The sequence below is a fragment of the Eutrigla gurnardus genome (assembly GCF_963514095.1).
Source record: "Eutrigla gurnardus genome assembly, chromosome: 6".
Classification (NCBI taxonomy): Eukaryota; Metazoa; Chordata; class Actinopteri; order Perciformes; family Triglidae; genus Eutrigla; species Eutrigla gurnardus.
In genome coordinates, this window is record NC_139920.1 from 8,168,800 (window position 1) to 8,186,422 (window position 17,623).

General features: G+C 43.2%; 2 protein-coding genes across 3 annotated transcripts in view; one reads left to right on the forward strand and one right to left on the reverse strand.

The window, feature by feature from the left end:
• Positions 1–674: 674 nt before the first annotated feature.
• sirt5 (sirtuin 5) lies at positions 675–7,495 on the reverse strand. 2 transcript variants are annotated; one of them, XM_084011287.1, is made up of 9 exons: positions 7,367–7,495; positions 6,531–6,643; positions 6,279–6,412; positions 5,345–5,570; positions 3,608–3,695; positions 2,555–2,608; positions 2,269–2,392; positions 1,601–1,716; positions 675–1,491 (listed from the first exon to the last, which is right to left on the reverse strand). In XM_084011287.1, the coding sequence occupies exons 2-9, from the start codon at positions 6,631–6,633 to the stop codon at positions 1,419–1,421; spliced, it is 918 nt and encodes a 305-aa protein (XP_083867413.1). In that variant the 5' UTR covers positions 6,634–6,643; positions 7,367–7,495; the 3' UTR covers positions 675–1,418. The 2 variants fall into 2 exon arrangements, with proteins under 2 accessions (XP_083867413.1, XP_083867412.1); XM_084011286.1 differs by having other exon boundaries at positions 680–1,491; positions 3,608–3,691; positions 5,341–5,570.
• A 1,215-nt stretch (positions 7,496–8,710) lies between these two features.
• Positions 8,711–17,623, forward strand: part of LOC311014590 (phosphatase and actin regulator 1-like) — a 28,036-nt gene continuing 19,123 nt past the window's right edge. Inside the window, exon 1 of the mRNA XM_084011278.1 lies at positions 8,711–8,891. Within this exon, the coding sequence (XP_083867404.1) occupies positions 8,780–8,891 (112 nt within the window). The 5' untranslated portion in view covers positions 8,711–8,779. The remainder of the gene's footprint in view (positions 8,892–17,623) is intronic.

Consider the following 17,623-nt stretch of genomic DNA (forward strand, 5'->3'; position numbering starts at 1 on the left):
GTTACACAAAACACATGGGAAAGGTTAGCGACCGGTCACTGCTGTCAGTAAACTCCCGTGTTCGAGGCTTTTTGTTGAGCCATCATCCACCTCGACCGACTTTGATACTTTAACTATATTATGATGCTTATATTTATGTACTTTTACTTGAGTTTGACTTTAAATGGAGAGCTTTTACTTGTAAAAGACCTGAGCACTTCTTCCACTAACTGTACAGTCATCAGCCTATCACACGTCATACTTTATTGGTTGTTCAATATCAAACCAACTTGTAATCCTGTGTGTTTATTTTTCTCCTCAACACAAATTTGTGGATGGTTTATATTACCCATATCATAATATTATAAATTATATCAATTCTTTTTTTCTAATGAAGTGAGCTACCAGGGGAACTTCACTGTTGTAAGGGACAATACCACAATGTGCAAGAACACAGTACTGGAATCGGCATGCGCAGTGTGTGTTTATGTTGAGACAATGGATGATGGAGGGGAGGGGCAGAGAAGTGTCAGGCATAATCCTATCTTCAGCCAAAGCAGAACGCCTACAACCGAGCACATAGAGGACTGGACAGCCGATGCACATTTCTACACCACACGTTGCACCAATAACACGGATCCTGTTGCATCATTTGCAACACATATATATTATAGTAGTATTATAGTATTCAAGATATATACATGCGCTGATTCTGAGGACACTCATACATTTATTCACTTCACATGAATATGCTGTGACAATCTTCTCCATGCCCTCAACATACACGAAACAGATCCCTCATGTCCTCATGACAGGCTGAGAGAATGCACAGTCACTGGTTTCCCTGGTTTAACTGGACTCATGCCCAGTGGAAGGCATCATACACAGCATTCATGACAGTACACACACACACACACGCACACACACACACATTTTTTCTCCCATCTGGAGGTGTAGTACCTTACACAGCAGCAGCTAAACACTGCCCCCTACTGTCTGACATTCAGTATTCATTCAATGTAAAAGGAGTGATAAAGTTGGCCGACTTGTGTGTTTGAGCCATAAATCATTTTGAAAAGACTCATGGGAAAGTTTCACTGGCATTATTTGGCATCACATCAATATTCACTACGATGTCCAGAATTCAACAGAAATGAAATGTTAAATTAATTAAAAAACTAATTAAAAAAAAAAAAAAAGCATCAACTTTAAATAAATGTGCATAACTCCTTATAATAAAGTCTACTTCCTCATCATTGTATATTTGATGCTCTTTATCTTTATATTGAACAAACTGTTTCCCTATTTGTCTTTTGGCCTTCTTCATTAACCCCGTCTCCACATTGTTCATTACATTCAACCCATTATTTTTGGTATTTGTACCAATAAAGTCCCCCAGTGTTAAAGAGTCTGGTCTGTGTGCAGCTGAGGTCCAGGACTCATTTTTGTTCAGTCTCGTGGCGTGCCAGCATGGGGGGCAACGTTGTCCCACAGGGGCCTTGGAAGTGGAACCTGAAACATTAAGAGAAAAAGAAACGTCTAAACAACTGTAAAGGTGACATGAATTAGTGATGACTAATGATGCACGTGTCTAAGTGTGGGACAGCAAAGCAAAGCATACTTGAAGCGCATGGTGGCCGGCGTGTCCTCCATGTTGAATTCGGCCACAGGGACGCCCCTGGCAGCCACCTGAGGAGCAAACATGGCTGCTGGATACACAATGGATGATGTGCCAACCTGCAGAGGGAGATTTTATTGAAAATGTGAAGAAATAAAGTAGATAACTTGATGCATTACATTTATGCAAATCCAATTGCACATATTCTTATATTCTATATTTTGGGATCAAGCCCACAATGGGCCAGTCCCTTCCTATAAGGGTCTGCACCATAGCTGGACCAGCCAGTCGAAAAATCACCTTTGTTGGAAGAGAAAAGAACAAAGGTGGAAATCGGCTGTGAGATGGCCTAGTGTGATGTCTCCCGTTCTGGAGCTTCCTGGCAGAGCCCTGGGGTGCCTCGCTGCCAGAGGGAGGGGCGGTGCCCCCCCTGAATAGGTTCTTTTGTAGTTTTAGGTAATGCTTTGGTAGAATTATTGCTGTTTTGTATGAAAATGTTGCCGTCAATAAAACACTTTTGACATTTATATAATTCTTAATTTAACATTGAAAACGATGATATTACCATACAAATATCTGAAACATTTTTCATGTCTTGTGAGCAATATTTTGGTTGTGAAACTGCACACACACACACACACACACACACACACACACTGACTGACACGCACCACAAGGCAGAGGTCGCAGTTGTCCAACACTTTCTCAGCGTGGGTGAGGATATCTGAGTCCAGAGTCTCTCCAAACCAAACCACAGCTGGTCTCAGGAGACCGTGACAGCCCTTCTGCTCACACCTGAGAGACACACACACACACACACACACACACACACACACACACACACACACACACACACACACACACACACACACACACACACACACACACACAGTTAAAAAACAAATGACCTCATTAGAAAAGAGCTGAGCATTTAAAGAAACATGAGTGTATGACAACCTGGGCAGCTGCTGAACTGGGATCTGGGCGTCCTCGGTGTCTGGGTCCGGAGCTCTGAGGGAGCAAAAGAAGTTAGGTGTCATTAAAAAGGACGATTACACCCAGATACACTAAAACGTCTTGTGTTTCTTATTAATTTGCATGATTTAATAATGAAATGTAGGTGAGAACATTGGCAGCGTTACATCTTTTGACAAAGAAAGCATGAAACCAACTAAACATTTCATTAACTTCAAAGATAAAAACACTGATTCGTCTTAAAACTAACATCCAAAGTCATTCTTTATATTACTAATTGTTTTTATTTGATCCCTCTATTTGGTTTGGTGTGAATTCCACCAAATGTTTTAATGTAGCTTTAATGCAGTGAGACATTAACACATCACATACATGAGTGGAGATTCAACCAGAATGTCACTTTGAGCATTACATTCTAATATATACAGTTCTAATATTCCTGCTTAACTTTAGCGCAGGACTTCCTGTTATCCACAGCCGAGACCAAATGGATTAGCGGAACATTTCAGCTACTAAAAACATCAATTGTAAATGTCAGATAAAGGACAACGTGACATTTCATTTCGGTCACATTTTCCTTTTAACTGCATCATCGGGTGTCATTTGGCTGCCGACATCTGACAGACTGAAACAGGACTTTTTTTTTCTCTGGCATTTTATGCCCAAATTAATATGATCAATATCTCCTCCAACACATTTGACGGCTGCAGGACCTGAGCCGGGGCTTGTGTGTGTTGTTGTTGTGTGTATGTGTTTCTCAGTGTTGCTGCTTCCTGGTTGCTCAAATCCTGCCCCATATTTGTCGTCTATTGGCACATGAGTTTCTGTACTGTTTATTTTTGCATGATTTTAGTTCCCGGCGTCATGTTTTTCTGTCAGCCTTCTTTGATAGCATCGAAATGTGCTCAAATGATAATTTGTTTAATAAAATTCCTCTCTTTCAGTTTATTCCTTGCATTCCTCCCTGATATGTTGTGGTCTCAGAGCTGGGCCAGATCGTATTGTTGCGGTGAACAACACCAGTGAAGCTCTTACCCTTTACCCTGCAGAGCTGCACAGATGGGGCTCTTGTAATTGGCTGCTTCATGTCCACAGCTCATACAGCGTGTTTTGAACAGACTACCTGGATTGACAACACAAGAGACAGAAACAAATAGTCAATCGAATAGATTAGCTGGAATACAGGACATGTTTTTACTATTTTAACAGTTGATTAATTGTTCTGTCTATTAAATCAAATGAAAGGCCCAGCTTCTCTCGTCAAAGTACATATATTAATATTTAAACTTAATTAATGCATACTTTTATTATTTTTATGGACTAAACAATTCAACTGTCAAATGTCAGAATATACAGTGACTTTATTGCCAAAAGTATTCGCTCACCTGCTTGACTCGCATACTTAAGTGACATCCAATTCTTAATCCAACCTTTGCAGCTATAACAGCTTCAACTCTTCTGGAAGTCTTTCCACAAGGTTTAGGAGTGTGTTTATGGGACTTTGACCATTCTTCCAGAAGTGTATTTGTGAGGTCACACACTGATGTTGGACGGGAAGGTCTGGCTCTCAGTCTCCACTCTAATTCATCCCAAAGGTGTTCTATCGGGTTGAGGTCAGGACTCTGTGCAGGCCAGTCAAGTTCATCCACACCAAACTCTCTCCTCCATGTCTTTATGGACCTTGCTTTGTGCACTGGTGTACAGTCATGTTGGAACAGGAAGGGGTCATCCCCAAACTGTTCCACAAAGTTGGGAGCATGGAATTGTCCAACATCTCTTGGTCTGCTGAAGCATTCAGAGTTCCTTTCACTGGAACTAAGGGGCCAAGCCCAGCTCCTGAAAAACAACCCACACCATAATCCCCCTCCACCAACTTTACACGTGGCACAATGCAGTCAGACAAGTACCGTTGTCCTGGCAACCACCAAACCCAGACTCGTCCATCAGATTGCCAGATGGAGAAGCGTGATTGGTCCCTCCAGAGAACGTCTCCACTGCTCTAGAGTCCGGTGGCGGCGTGCTTTACACCTCTGCATCCGAAGCTTTGCATTGCACTTGCTGATGTTTGGCTTGGATGCAGCTGATCGCCATGGAAACCCATTCCATGAAGCTCTCTATGCTGTTCTTGAGGTAATCTGAAGGCCACATGAAGTTTGGAGGTCTGTAGCGATTGACTGCAGAAAGTTGGCGACCTCTGTGCACTATGTTCCTCAGCATCCACTGACCCCGCTCCGTCATTTTATGTGGTCTACCACTTCTTGGCTGTGTTGCTGTCGTTCCCAATCACTTCCACTTTGTTATAATCCCACTGACAGTTGACTGTGGAATATTTAGGAGCGAGGACATTTCATGACTGGACTTGTTGCACAGGTGGCATCCTATCACAGTACGCTGGAATTCACTGAGCTCCTGAGAGCGACCCATTCTTTCACAAATGTTTGTAGAAACAGTCTGCATGCCTAGGTGCTGCTTTTATACACCTGTGGCCATGGAAGTGATTGGAACACCTGATTTCAATTATTTGGATGGGTGAGTGAATACTTTTGACAATATAGTGTATTTTGATAAGTGTCCGTCACAATTTACGAACATATAAGGCAATGTCATCACTTTATAGACACAATCAAAGGAAAAGCATTAAATCCTGAAAATGTAGTATTTGGCATTTATGCTTGAAAATGACTTTATAATTCTTGGTTGAGTACTAGAATACATAAGAGTCGATCACTAGATCCATGATAGTGTCCAGTATTTGTTTTGATTTTTACTTGCCATGGATTTCCAGTAGGTTTTTTGATCCAGCTTGACTGTGGAGCTCGTCGATGTTTTGAGTGATGACTGTAACTGTACGTCCCTGTTTGCTCAGTCGCTCCTCACACTCTGCGATGGCCAGGTGGGCGGGGTTGGGACTTTTTGTGAGCATGACCTCGCGGCGGTAATGGTAAAACTCCCAAACACGGGAGGGATTCCTGGAGAAGGCCTCTGGGGTGGCAAGTTTCTAAAAGTGACGATGTGAGAAATGGCCATTAACACTGACAAACTGAAAATAATTACAATCAAACTGTTCAACTATTTTTGGTCAAAGTAAATCTTTGAGTGCAGTTCCTCTGAGAAGTACAGACTCAATCTGACTTGGAGTTATTTGTTAAGTTTCCTACAAGCACTCTCAGCCAAAAGATTTCCCCTGTGAAAAATTAGTGCCGTTTTTTTACGACTTTCAGAACTGTACAATAAATTACGTTTAAATGCTGTTTTGCAGTTTTTCACACATTAAAGAATGAAATATTGATCTGTATAAACTGATTCAGTCAGAGAAAATATTTAATATCCTTAGGTGGGCTGTCAGATGCCATGTGGATGAAATCACTGGGGGAGTTTTTGATTAAAAAATAAATAAATGACTCCCCAGGCTCTCCTTCTAGTAGGAGTAGGGTAGAGCTGTGCTGCCACAGTGACAAATGGAAATTAACAGTAGGATACACAGTTGCAAGGTTATCAGGTCCACCTAGCTAAATCTAATGCAGTTTAAAACAAAAAACATCGTTCAAAATGGTTTGTGTTTCAACAATTTTAGGGAGGTGTTGATTCACATATATAATAATTTATGAGGCTGTAGTGCTGTCGGGTTTCCACCCCAATTCTATCAATCAGGGAGGGATAAACAGAAAATCCTCACAATACAATACAGTTCAATAATATTGCATACCTGTGCTTGCCATTTCCTCCAGTAGCCTCCTGCTCCTCTGAAGGTGGGGACACCACTCTCTGCACTGACCCCTGCTCCGGTGATGATGGCTATATTCTTGGCCTGGGAGAAAATCTCCCTGAGGGCTGCCAGGTCTGCAAATATGCACGGCCATACATAACACACAACATCTCAATAACGAACGCTTGTGGATTTGTGGATGATTATCAGTCATAATGACGTTGTAACAGGAGCAGTGAATGTGAAGACTACCTGAACTGGGTCTGGCCATGTCTCGGCTGCCCTGCAGCCTCTTCAGGTGGGCATACAGGTGAGAGTTTATTGAGCCTCTACAGGTGAGCTGGCGCACAATCATCGGGCCTTGGCTACGAGGGAAGACAGAGAGGACACAACGGTCATCAGTGATTTATTTATTTGTTTGTCTTAAATAATTGACACATTTGCACACAAAGCTATTTCCGAGCCAGATTTTGATGACACACTAGCAAGGAAGCATATTCGATATGTCCCCTCTGGCTCTGATCTTTGTTTGGATGAACAAAACTTGGGAAACATGAGAAAAATGCCTTTAAAACGATATTTGTGTCTTCAAAACTTCCACATGAAGGGTTTCTTCAACGATTGGGTAGGTGGATTTACATATGTCACCCAAACTCAAACTGTAAAAGCGACGTGGAGCTAGCTTGTAGTGTGGTGACGTATGTTCTCAGGAAGGTCAGTTTGGAGCGAAAAGGTCGACGGAGTTAACATAAACAAGCAAAGAGCTAGCCTGCTACTTTATTATATTCACGAATTATGACACGAGCAAGGCGTTTCAGTGTAATTCACTCCGCAATACAGTAATATGACGGTAGTGTCCCTACACAATAACAGACACGGACCTTCCTAAAACGCAGTTAACCGAGCCGGTTGTCAGCAGCTGTCAGCAGGTTAAATAGACGTTAGCTAGCACGCTAACAAGCTAGCGCTGGTATCCAAGGAAACAGAAGCCGCTTCACCAGCATCACATTACGCCCCTTGTTGTACGTGTACTTCAAGCAGTTGTGGAATATGTTGCTGGCTGTGTGGTTCGCTAACTATATAGGTACCTGAAGCCGGGGCCAACAGCTGAAGGAAACGGGAAGTGTGCCGGTGGTTGCTGTCATTCACTAGCTCAGCAGCTGTGGCTGGTGGATTGGTGAGAAATGAGCCTATGAGGAGCGACCGCGAGGTAAATAACAACCCCACCAATAAACAACATGACCAACAGAGGGAGCCCGTGTACTGCAGTGGTCACACTGGCCCCTAAAGAGACCTCACTGGGTATAAAATATCAAATACCATGATTTTTTTCTTGTTCATAGCAACCACATTACCACAATTTTAATTTGGGCATTCATATTTCATTAATGGTACAGCTGGTCAAGGTGGGGCTTATTTTTATTTTATGTTTTACAATATGGCCTATTGCTGGATAGGTAATTAATTTAATGAAGGGATCACGGGAAGACTTATCTTACCCTATCATTATTTATGTATTAATTATATTTTGTATTATTAATCTGAATCTGCAAGTTATCAAATCAATGTATTTAGGGGAATACGTACACATTTTTAAATTGTATACTAATATAGTAGTTGAACTAGTTTACATACAACCACTGTCCATAGCTGCCAATAATTAATAGTGCATTTTTTTCTCTCTGTTGTGCTTCCTTAATGAAGTAATAGTGAACCCGTTTAACTCATTTATAATCTTTTTTTTATTTGATTTACTCCACTAGAGGCCAGCGTTGGATAAATAGACCATGAGCACAATAGACAATAATATACTGTGGTGTTTTCACTAAAATAACCCTGTGTGGCCCACAAACAAATGAGGCAAGTAAGAAGATCATTATATGTTTCAGTTGACATGAGGCAACGGAAAAAAAGGCAGCTACAGTGTTTAGTCTATTTTCACAGTAAACTTGACTCATAGGAAACACTGACAATGTCATTGACCAAAATATTGTGCCCGTTGTCATATTCATAATTAGACAGATGCGACTCATTCCTGACATTTTCTTTGTCTCACCCCAAATACATTACTAGAAGTGATTAATATGCCTATTTTTTTGTGATAAATCCTGTCCTTGTAGTTGTAGAGCAAACACCTGTGAAGCTCATTTGAATCAAATGCCCACATTGTGGGTCATTTTCTTCCAATTGACTAAGTCATTAATTGGCTAATTATTTCAGTTCTCCTATGAACCACGTTCATGAAAGTTTAAATTGTAATTATTGCTTTTCACTGGAGTTAGAACTTGAGCAGGTAGAAAAAAGGGAACAGAATCTCACTAATATAGCATCTCTCCTCCTCCCTCTCCCCTCCTCCTCCCTCCCTCCTCAGCCCATCACCATTACAACAGCCCGCCCCCTTCCTCCACCGTCTGCCCGGGCCGGCGCACGAGTGGCTGCTGCGGCGCCGAATCTCTCGCAGTCCCGCCGGTCGCCAGTGCACGCTGCCCGGCTGGCCGAACATGGCGGCGGCCCCGGAGGACGAGGTAGACCGCAGACCGATCCGGAGGGTCCGGTCCAAGAGCGACACGCCTTACATCAACGAGGCGAGGATCTCTCTGCACCTGGAGACAGGTAGGCAGCAGCCGGCTCGTGACACGGCGGCTCCCCGCTTCGTGTCTGGGTGTGTTTGGGAGAGTGTCGGGGCTCGGTGTTTGGCTGTGAGAGGAGACGCTTTTTAGTGACAGTTCCCACGCATCAGCATGACTTTGGGCTTTCATTGTGCGGCTCCGACGGTACCCATGGTGCTCCGCTGTGGATGGAAATCCCACCGTGACTCATGCGCTGGGAGAGGCGTGGGGATCCAACATGAGCTGTTTTATATTCCAGCTGAACGTGTGATAAGCGGTCTGCAAGGCACGGCTAGTTACGGGGAGCCTATTCTCCTTACAGGACGATCGATCGCTCCAACCAGACTCCGCCTCGGTTGTCGGCTGCAGTGAGATGCTTTGTGAACTTGTCCGCCTCTGGCTACTCATTTAAAATGCAGTTGGTATTATTACATTTGGAGGAGGGTGAGGAATGGATGCTCCGGCATGCGGAATGCTCGCCAAACGCGCCTCAAATCCCAGTTTGTGTGCACCAAAGCAGGGGGGGGTAGTGTTTCCTTTGTTGCCATGGTCACGATGCTGTCACGGAGCCAGGGTGATCGGTATGGTATGGATTTACAGCTAGATCTTTTTCTTTTTTTTTTTTGTGCGTCGTTTTATTGTAAAATGAGCTCTTGCTTCTATGACCCCCCCCCCCCCCCCCCCCCTCATCCCAGAGGGAGGCTGCTGGAACACCACATCAGTGCGGAGCTGTCCACTCCCCCTCGGTGCTGAAATGCCACCGAGCAGAATAGACGAACAGAGCCCGGAGGATTTGCAAGGAATCGTCATTTTTCCATTGGTGATCATCTACATTACATTTATTTCTTTTAAAAAGGGAGAAAAAAGATCCAGTCCAACCCTCTGCCAGAATTGGCCGATATGACAAATCCCAGTCACATGGTGTGTGTATATAGCATGGCAGTCTGGCAAGACTCAAGCCTATATTTTCCATTTGGACAGATGACAACAGTAGAAAATTCCCCTGCCTGGCTATTGTTCTGCTTTGTCTTGTTTTGCTATAGTCAGACATTATGATACACAACGACACACTATTTCTATGCAAAATAACGTGCCACTTTTTTTTTATTCCCTTGTTTTATGCCTCAAGTAAAGGTGAAAATGCATGTGAAAATCAGCCTTATATAAATCTTAATGAGATCAGGAATTACCCATTTCTTTTAGCCTGCTTAGACCTTTATGAGTCATGGTGCTCTGACCCACCTCTTCATAATCTCTCTCAGCTGCCCTCTCTACGGCCCTTAACAATCTGCCTCTCCATTTTGTTTCCTGTTAAATGCAGCACCTCGTCTTAGCGAGATTAGCCTCGCTTCGCCGATATGAGTAACACTATTTTCTCTTGAAGCTTTGTGTCAGGCTTCCCATCAAGCATGGCTTGAATCTGAAGGAGGAGGAGGAGGGGCTCTGCTGTGTATTTCTAGCAGAGCTGCTCCTGGCTATTAGCTGAAAACAGAGCGGGCAGGCTGCAGCTGCATGACGCTGGTGTGGCATCATCGAGAATCCAGCGACACTGCCACTTATGTCAGGAGAGGGATATTTGACACCTTGAAACGTGATTCATTGCTGTTTTATTGCTGTTTTATTCCTCCCCCCCCCCCCCCCCCCCCCCACACACACACACACACACAAAATTGCTTTGGTCTAATCTCATATGTTTTTCAGCCATCTGCCCACCCACTCCCCTGATTCCCATTTACTTCACGTTTGTGTGTTTAGCTGCTGTTGTTTTGCAAAAATCCAGCACACTCTTTGCTTTGATGTGTGTCGCCATCCATGTGACAAATATCCATACCATCTTCAGAGTGCATGGCTGTACATGTGTTAATACGCAACGCTTGCCTGGTGTGTGTGTGTGTGTGTGTGTGTGTGTGTGTGTGTGTGTGTGTGTGTGTGTGTGGGAGGCTGAATGGATGTGAGTATTGGATTGAGTAAACAAGAGTTAATCACCGAGGCTTTTGCCAAACGGCTTGGCATTGCTCTCTTGAGCTCGACCGTCTTCAGCCACGTCCAGTGCTGAACCAGGATCAGTGCAGAATCGTCACTCTGCAGCTCTTTTGTACTCTTCTTGGCCTTCATTGGCCAGGTTTATCACTATCAGAGACAGTTTGGGGAGAATGAACGACACATAAAACATAAACGTACATATATCTTGAAGTCTGCTGAATCGATTATGCAGAGAAGCTGCGGAAAGTTGCGTTTTCGGTAACCACTTGAACCCCGATGGAGTCTTCACATTTTGCCTAGCTTAATTTTGTAGTTTTTTAAATCCCCCATTTGAGCTATGATTTGATTATTTCACTAAGTGGTCTGGCGAAGTAATAGCTCAACAAAGACTGTGGTGTTGTGATGCCTGATTGCTTGTCATTCCCCTTGTTCTACCAACAATCAGCGTGTTTTTCTTTTAATCCTGACCATGATTGTTCCCTTAACCAGTTAGTTTTATGACTACCTCAAAGCCTTCACGAATCCCAACCATACTCACACACTGACAACAATATGAATCATTTTCAAAACAGTCAATTGTGCATCTTGCAGATGGGCTGTCAGCTCAGAAAACATTTGTCATTTTAGAAGGAAATGACAAATGATCTGATGCTCACACACAGACACTTGGATGGCAGATGAACGCCAGAACAATTAGATAGACACAGACAGCTGACGTATTATGGCCTTTGGGCATTGTAATTACTAATGTCTTGGCAAACAACCGCCTACTTCCATATCCAGCAGAAATGCTGCAACATAAGCATCCATTGTGTTTGTGTCCATCTGATGAATTTAAATCGAATGTTCACATTTGTTCTGGCTCTGATTTCTCTCCTGAGCAAAAACGTCTGGTTCTTGAGCTGCTACATGTTCCTTTTTCTTCACCAGCTATTCTTGTCTCTAACTTTGTCTGTGAGGCTTTGGTAAAGGGCAGATTGTGTACAGGGGGTTTGTCAGAGGTTGTTTGCTGGAAATGGCTGCCTACAGCTGCTAAAAACACGCCTGAGAGGGGTGGACTGCAGTAAACCAAAACAATGAGCTGAAAGAGGCTGAAAGTTGGGTGAAAGTATTCTGTGGGTTTGTCGCTACATGTGACTACTTTCATATTAGCAGTTTCTTGACCCAATGCTAGTATAAAAATATTTGGTTAATGCAGTATTATTACAGTAAGGGTTTGATCATCGATTGCAACATGCATTTGTAATAACAGACGTACCAGTCAGTCACAGCTGAGGCAGTGTTCATATGAATAACCTGAAATCAAAAACGTTTTTATCTCAATCTATGAGACCAGATCCAGATCCCAGGCAGCTCCAGCTAAGTAAATCCAGGTCAGCTCAGTTAGAGCTGAGTCCTTCTCACAAGACCAAGACGCACATTACCACGCTCTGGTACGAGCACAGAGAGTTTTAATAAAGACCTGAATGAAAGACTGAGACCTCTTAAATGAAAGGATGTGGAGGAGGAGGAGAAGGAAGGAGGAGGAGGAGGAGGAGGAGGAAGAGTCTGAGGGGTAGGAGGAGGACAGGGTGGCATGACGGAGGAGGGCCTTCAAATTGTGGCGACATAAATACTGAAAAAGAAGCAGATTTGGCTGTTGTCCATAGAATATGGTGGGAACGGTGCGCACACACACCACCTACCACTCTCTGAGTAATACTCCCTTTTGTCTCTCTATCTCTCTCTCTCTCTCTCTCTCTCTTCCTCTCTCTCTCTCTCTCTCGTACACTGCTGGCCTTGAGCAGCAGGATGGTAGAGGTAAGCAGCCTACAAAAGGAACCCTGAGAGGAAGTGCGAGGCTTTAAATGTACTTCCTGTCCCGCTGCCTCCCACCAAACATGCAAAACCCCTCACGCTTCCTCCGCTGGCACCCTGGTTCATCATTCAGCACAGACAAGCTAACCGTTGTGCCGAGAGAGAAAACCTGAGCCAAGGAGGGCGTCTGTGTCAGACTTGAAGCTGACAGTCAAGATAGTGGGAAGGTCTCTTAGCGAATGTGATTTCAGAGTAGAGCATATAGAAGTGTGGATTAAAGGGCAACACCATGCAGTTTTGTGTACCATCAGTCCGTGAAGTATTCACATGGTACTGTGTAAAGATCAGGGATGTTGGGACTGGACGTTTTGGTTGATTGATGTCATTTGTTGTTGTAGATATTCTTAGTTTGAATGTGTTGGAAGTAAAACTGCAGTGAGAGAAGATTTTAGCTCATGAAGAGATTCACAGTGTCTGTAACGCTATAGTAGTAGCACCAAGACAAAGCTGTGTATTAAAAGTTGCCACCGCTTTATGTTACTCTTTACAAAAATGTTCATATATTTTGTAATCAATGGATATATTAGTGATTTATTACATAATGTATTGCTTTATAGATCAGTAATACATTAGTATGGTAAGAGCATCTTTTGGTCGTTAGTATATGCCCTAATTCTGTCACTCTCATTAAAGCTCCCCCCAGAAGTATTTAGAGTAGAACTGGGACACAGTTTCTGTGATTTTGTTTTCTCTGAATGCCAATTTGACGTCCTTTAGACAGCATGTCTGCACATTCATCACCCACAATTCAGAGAGAGCAACAGTGATAAGTAATACCAGTGGCATGCCAAGAGAGGAACATATTTCCAGTTGAGATGCAGCAAACGTTATTTAAAATGCTGTGTCGTCTGGGTGCTTTTCATTACGGCTAATGAGGGAAACTCTCACTGGAGAAACACGTCTCTCAACTCTGTGTATGGATCGCCCCCAGCAGGACTGATAGAAGACAGGTTTATTTTTATTCATGACATTTTTCTTTGCTCATGCGTTTAAACTATTGGACATTTGAGGGGACAAAGTATCAGTACTTGCTGTCTGTGAGGTAACAGACTTCTCTGAGTGTGAGTTGACTCTCCATCATCTTTCTCAGCTAAGCCAAAAAACAGCTGTTAGTCAAGGAAACACATTCTGCAAACGTTTGTGAAGCCTCGATATCTTGTTAAAATGCTTACACTTGAAATCAGTTAAAGTCTCATGACTTTGTATTTCTACTATCACTCAAGATAATATACATCTTGGCTCAACTCAATAGGAGATATTCTTGTATTTATGTGTATTTATGTACAAAAGAAAAAGACAAAGACAAAGACAAATACAAAGTATCTTTACCCTTTAACTCTTCACAAATCCTGTATCCTTACACATTAAAGTCCGGCTCTCCTGTGAATGTGGTGCATTCTGTGATGTCATTTTTGAAGGTTTGTAATCCCTGCTTGGTGGCCTACTGTGGCGTACTTGTTCGGCAGCCACTCTGTGAGCCTGTCTTTGATATTTGTCCCCCCTGTGGTTGTTTTAAGTGTGCCCCCTTGTGGTTGTTCATCCCTGGGCATTTGAGCGGTGGGGGGTTAGCTGCAGGAGATCCGAGAAAAATACACAACCAAACCACAAAATGCTGGCAGTGACGTGTCCACCGGTGCTGCTGGGTTTTTTTCTCGTAAGTAAGCTGACTGTATTGGTGAAGGCCACCTATCAAAACGGATGAGCTGCATACAGGAGACAGAGATAGGGAGAACAAAGAGGTGACTCATATCCCAGTGATATGCCAAGTGTCTCACATTCACACGTTCACTGGGATGTGTACACACACACACACACACACTCACACACACACACACACACACACACACACACACACACACACACACACACAAAATGCTCCTACAGGCTCTGCTGTTCTGTCACTTTGTATTAATTCAGCACATAGAGGGGGGTGGAGGGTGGGTGGGTGTCGAGGCTTCTGTACAGTGAATGGTACAGAGAGAGATCAAGAAACTGTAGGATGCAGAGACAACATTGAACTCTGAGTCGCCGTTGAACTCGAAGACTTCCTTTGTCCTTCCACGTCTCATCACACCTTATTTAACACTGGTGCCAACATTTAGACGGAGAGAGAAAACAAGACCAAACCAGACAAGCTCTTATTGTCATAAGAAAGCCCCCCTAACTTTCACATGTAAGCTAGACGGATCACTTTGATTTATGTCGCTCAAAGTCACAAACTTGCTTCAGAGGGCGTTTACCATCTGTAACATATGACACCCTCTGTCCTTAGAGTCTTCATTTGGCTAAAACTAAAGAACATGTCAAAAAGAAGGGATTTGTCTCTTTTGCTTCGGGATAGGAAGTTCACTTCCAGTTCATCAATTACTCATGTTTCCTTACAGAGCAATATAAATACAATAAATACCTGTCCTGGAGTGATGATGACGATGGTGTTGATTTAGTGCAGTTTATGCCAGAGGAAGCATCCTCTTTTTGCTCCACCTGACTTCCTGTTTGTCTCCTGGAGAGCGATGCTGTGATGTTAGGAACGAGGCCTTGTCCCCGCTGCACAGCTAATCATCTATCAGAATCAGAATCAGCTTTATTGGCCAAGTAAGGGTGAACACAGCTTTGTGTCGCTCTCAATATACACACTCAGAAACAGACATACAGCTAAAACAAGGAGAACAAAAAAAAGTGTATGGGTAGGCTATGAATATTAGCTGTTCATCACAGCGACAGCCTGCATGAAGAAACAGTTCCTGTGTCTGGTGGTTTTGGCGTACAGTGCCATGTGCTCTGAGTTGGAGGAGGTGATGTCCAGGGTGGGAGGAGTCTGCCCGTTCACTGACTCTTATCTCCAAAAACAACTGCATGTTTAGTCTTAAATCAAAATGCTTAATTTGTGTCACCCAGAAACACCCAGAGTGTAGATCTGAAGAGGCGTTCTCCCCATGGCAATACAGCCAGCCGGCATCTAAAACGGAGAGGTTGGGTGGACAGATGAACTGGTGGGATAATGGAGGTAAAAGTAGCAGAGTGATGAAGATTAAATGGAAGAGGGAGTCTGTTTTAGACTCCAAGCAGCAGGTCTCCACCTCTCCCTTCACAGCGGCAGAGCAGTACATTAACATACTAAATCTCTGTCAGGACTGTTGTCTCAGTTCGGGGCTTAAATTAGCAGCAGCACCATCATAGGCCACGTGATGATTAATATTTCTTGCCTGATGGGGTGGGATGAGGAGATGATATGCGGGGTAATGGATTGCCATCAGAAATAGAGAAGAGGCAAGGTTACGTGGTCGTCCGGTATGACATTAATCATAAAGACAGTAATGGCCATCGGTTTAACCTCTTTTAACACGAGGAGGATAGTTAGGTTTTTATTTGCTTGAGAATTCAGTTACTGCTGTTGAGTTTTTCCAAGATCCTGATCTTTTGGGTTCTTTGACCAATTTTATGTCATTTTGGTTAATTGAGTCATTAAAGTGGCCATCCGTAAGATTTGAGATGTGTTGCTTCTAGCGGCCTCTCTGGCGGTAGATGGAACTGCAGGCGAGCCTCTGGGACCTCATCTCCATCACCTAACAGTGTCCACTGTCTCTCATCTGCGTGATGCTTTCAAATGCTCCACACTGAAAGCAGGTCCGTCGTTTCCCCTCGTTGGCGGTCACTTTGCTTCTTGATGACTTTCCTTCTTCACTTCCATTGGTTTGTTTCTTTTTCTTGGGACTGGAAGTTGAATGGTCTTCTTTCTCTGCCTGTTGATCCTCCATTGTGAGTCAGCAGTACTGAAATGTACCTGGTCAAACACTTCAGACTAGAGGGAGCCTGACTCAGCAGTTGGAAGTTACTGATTTCTGATTACAATGAAACGCAGCATTCTTCCGTGAGTACCTGGGCAGACCAACCGCTGCTGACTGACGTAAAAAGCGTCACTCATTTTGAATTTTGTGCGGGAATGTCTCCACAGACACGGCGATCCTATTTCTGGGCAAAGCAGCAAGTACAAGCACTTTCATTAGTGGGTCACATGATCAACCACCATTGTTTTAACTCACTCTTTGAGAGATAGTAACTTAAAAGACAATTAAATAGATGAAAATGTTATGTACTGTCTTTTTAAAGAACAGCAGTAGTGTTATTTTTCCTCGAGTGGAGCAGCCGGTGCATCAACAGCTACATGTGTTTGTTGAAGTGTGCAGCATTTTAGTTAATGGCATGCTTTAGAAGCACGTTTGACCTGTGAACAGGGCGTCAGCAACAGCGCTGCTATTGATCGTGGCATTTTCATTTGGCAGTCAGTGTGGAGCTGTGGAAACCACACTGTTCATTTATTTGACTTCATTTCACATTGCAAACTCTATTTGTATCGCTTTTCAAAACACTAGTCAAAGTCTAAAACACAACTCCGCCCGCACCGGTTCATCTTCCCCAGAATGAGGGAATAAATTACTTCCATAAAATGCTTCTTTATAAAAGAAAAATAGATATTTATTTATAAAACGGGTGTTTTGAAGGAAGAAGAAAAAGGCAAAGAGGGAGAAAAAAGAGGCGATAAACAATATATATATGAAGCAAACGGAATTAAGTGTGCAACCCACATAACAGAAGGCATGAAATCAAGGGCAGAAACAGAGAAAACACACCGGTTTTATGACATTTTCATACCGTTCCATATTTCAGAGTAAAACAAGATCTGCAGGTGGGACATAACTTTGGGAGGAATTTGATTTGATAATTGAAAAGATTGGCTCACAACCTTCTCCAGCTCCGTGCAGAGCTGAAGCTGCACATTGATCGATAGAATGATGTCAGGATATTATTGGTTGCTACTAGCTGATGGAAGCATGCATCATATTTAGTTTTACAGGAAGAAAATATATTGGATTTTTATATAAAAATACAAAGAAA